This window comes from Nanorana parkeri, unplaced genomic scaffold (genome assembly GCF_000935625.1).
Source record: "Nanorana parkeri isolate BGI_ZX_2015 unplaced genomic scaffold, ASM93562v1 scaffold254, whole genome shotgun sequence".
NCBI classification, from domain to species: domain Eukaryota; kingdom Metazoa; phylum Chordata; class Amphibia; order Anura; family Dicroglossidae; genus Nanorana; species Nanorana parkeri.
In genome coordinates this window covers 575,759-578,349 of record NW_017306522.1, presented here as the reverse complement: position 1 = coordinate 578,349, position 2,591 = coordinate 575,759, and the positions used below count along the sequence as shown (strand labels likewise).

The 2,591-nt window shown below is 43.7% G+C and overlaps 2 protein-coding genes across 2 annotated transcripts in view; both read left to right on the top strand.

Annotated features, from left to right (window-relative positions):
- The window catches only part of LOC108787296 (zona pellucida sperm-binding protein 4-like), a gene marked incomplete at its 5' end in the record, with an annotated part of 4,725 nt that extends 4,192 nt beyond the window's left edge, over positions 1-533 (top strand). The window contains one exon of the mRNA XM_018556807.1: positions 340-533. Coding sequence (XP_018412309.1) covers positions 340-533 — 194 coding nt within the window. The remainder of the gene's footprint in view (positions 1-339) is intronic.
- A 415-nt stretch (positions 534-948) lies between these two features.
- Positions 949-2,591, top strand: part of LOC108787295 (zona pellucida sperm-binding protein 4-like) — a 13,689-nt gene continuing 12,046 nt past the window's right edge. Inside the window, exons 1-2 of the mRNA XM_018556806.1 lie at positions 949-953; positions 2,184-2,257. Of these exons, the coding sequence (XP_018412308.1) occupies positions 949-953; positions 2,184-2,257 (79 nt within the window). The remainder of the gene's footprint in view (positions 954-2,183; positions 2,258-2,591) is intronic.

The window sequence follows — 2,591 nt, the reverse complement described above, 5'->3', positions numbered from 1 at the left end:
GTTTGCGAATGGGCCCTAAAAAGGCCAGAATCTATAACTGGATTTCTGCCCTCCTTCCCTTGATTTCAATGGGATTTGCTGCCGAATTTTGGGTTTTGTGAATTTAAAACTGGATTTGAGAAACCCTGGCAGATTAGGCCCCACCCCCATTAGGCGAAACCTACAGCAAATTGTCAGTGGCTGGTATGGGAAAGATGCAGCTTGAAGATGCCATTGTTGCCATGTTCTTTTAGGTGTTTCATTCTTTGGTTTGGGGGAGGATGAGGAAAAAGATGGACTGAAAACACACTTGGGTAAATGAGGAACCAGGTAAAAGCTAGGTTTCATATTTTCTTTCAGATTCTCAGTATAACTACTACTATGAAGACCTTGATTATCCACTGGTCAAGGTACTGGGAGATCCAGTGTATGCTGAAGTTCGGATACTTCAAAAGAATGATCCACAACTCGTCCTTGTGCTGCACCAGTGCTGGGCTACCCCAACTGATGACCCATTAGATGAGATGCAGTGGCCAATACTTGTTAATGGGTAGGTGAAGCTGCAATATGATGTGCACACACTCCATTATGCTGTTAAGTTAACCTGCTCTAATCTAAAACTATCCCATTGGGGTGTGTGTGTTCTTTCTTGACTTCTTAGTATGGTGCAAGTCTGTCTTTAGAGATTTTGAACACCTTCTTGTGCTTATCCAGCAGCACTTAGTTGCAGCCAGTTGGCATTTAAAAAATGAGGACTATGCATGATATGAATTGCACTTCTAGTATTGGTCCTGTACCACAAAGTACAGTTGTAGTATAACAAGTCAATATACTTGCACTGTAGTCCCCGTACATGGCTGTGTGTGGTTGTTTTTTGTTTATTTTGTGTATTTTGGTATATGCTCAGGTTGATGTTGCCACTAATTACTACTAGCACACTTGAGGTCTTTGTAGACTTAAAAGAGAACTATGGGGTAAGTGCTTTCCCCCTATAGTTCTCATAAGGGTCACGGGTGGACATAAACTAGCGTCCTCCCCTGACCCAAAGCTCAGTATATTGCGAGCTACAGCTCGTGGTATACTGAGACTGCCGAAGCCTGGACGGATCCTGACATTACTGTCGAGATCCACCCAGCTGCGTGAGTGACAGCTGGCTCTGCCTATCTAGAGGCAGAGCCAGCTGTACCTGCCCCCTCCCCTGTCCGTTCCTCCAGTGAGCACTGGAGGATCGAGTAGGGGGGAATCCCTGTGGGGAGCGGTGTCTCTGTGGGGAGCGGTGTCTAACAGTCACGGCTCTCTGCAGGGACATGAACGAGATGCGAGCGATGCTATCTGTTCGCTCACTTCCCGACCTATTGAGCCTACGTATGACTGTTTCATTGTCACATGTCGGCTCGAACTATGAGGTTGAGTGAAATTTCACTCACCTCCATAGTTCTTTTTTTATTTTTATTTTTTTTAATGCTCATCAGTATCAATACTTTCTCCTATAGCTGCAGGTGCTGGCTGGAGACCAACTCTTAAAGCATTTTAGTATTGCCTAGCTTTTCCCATAGTACAGTATTCTGTCCGCAATAGTCCCAGCATCCTACCTTAGTCCTTCTAGTACACTGTGGGCATACAGTGACGTGCGTTAATAGCTGCACCAACATGACACCAGGTTATTCCTACACAAAGGGGGGAGCTAAAGTATAATGGTCCTCAATCTTCACTGTAGCTTAGACCTTTTGTGAGTACTTTCAGGCTCTGCTGAGACTATACCTTTTCAGCTGCTAATCAAGACTTCATTAATGTGCAGGTATTCTGCATCCCCATATGCAGAATTTGCTCTTTGTAGTTTACATTTACAGATCCAGTCTGGCTCAAATTCTCTAATGTCCTTTTTTACATTGGGGCTTGTGTTTGATGAGAACCTCACTAGGCTTTGGTCTTGTATCTTTGTTTTGTATTTTCAATCCACTAATATACACGACTGACTTAACTTCAAAGGTAATCAGACAGTTTGGGGTTTATTTGGCATGGACTTTCCCTGTAGTTCGGCTCATACTTTTTGCCTTCATATTTTCCTGAGAGGTTCATATTCCTAGTCTACCGTGTCTGTAATTTCCCAGGGTCTGCTTGGTTGAAGGAGAATTATCTGGGCCTTTTTGTCCTTCCCAGAGTTTAGCTACTTCTCACTTTAACCTTTTCATGTGCTGTCCTAGAAAGACAACTGGGTACAAGTTGCTTACTGGTAACTATTTCCACCAGGACAGCAAGGTTCCCACCATCGCATCGTGTACTTTTGTGTTTTTCCGTTGTATTTATTTTCCATCAAATTTAGGCCCTTTTTGGTTCTCATCTAATACTGACCAGTTCAGCAGAAGGACAACTTTATTTTTGGTGATGGAGTTTCCTATTCCAGTGGGAGGAGGTGCTGTCTAGTAAGACTCCTAGAAATGGTTACGAGTAAAGGTGCCCATACTCTGGCTGAATTTTAGCTGGCATTCCTAAATCAGCTGATTGAGCAAAAATTTTCCAGCAGGCTCCTTCAATTAGTGGTGGCCCAATACAATAGTGGTGGCACAATGCAATAGAAGCAGCAGTGATTCCTCAATCAACCACGTGTTGAT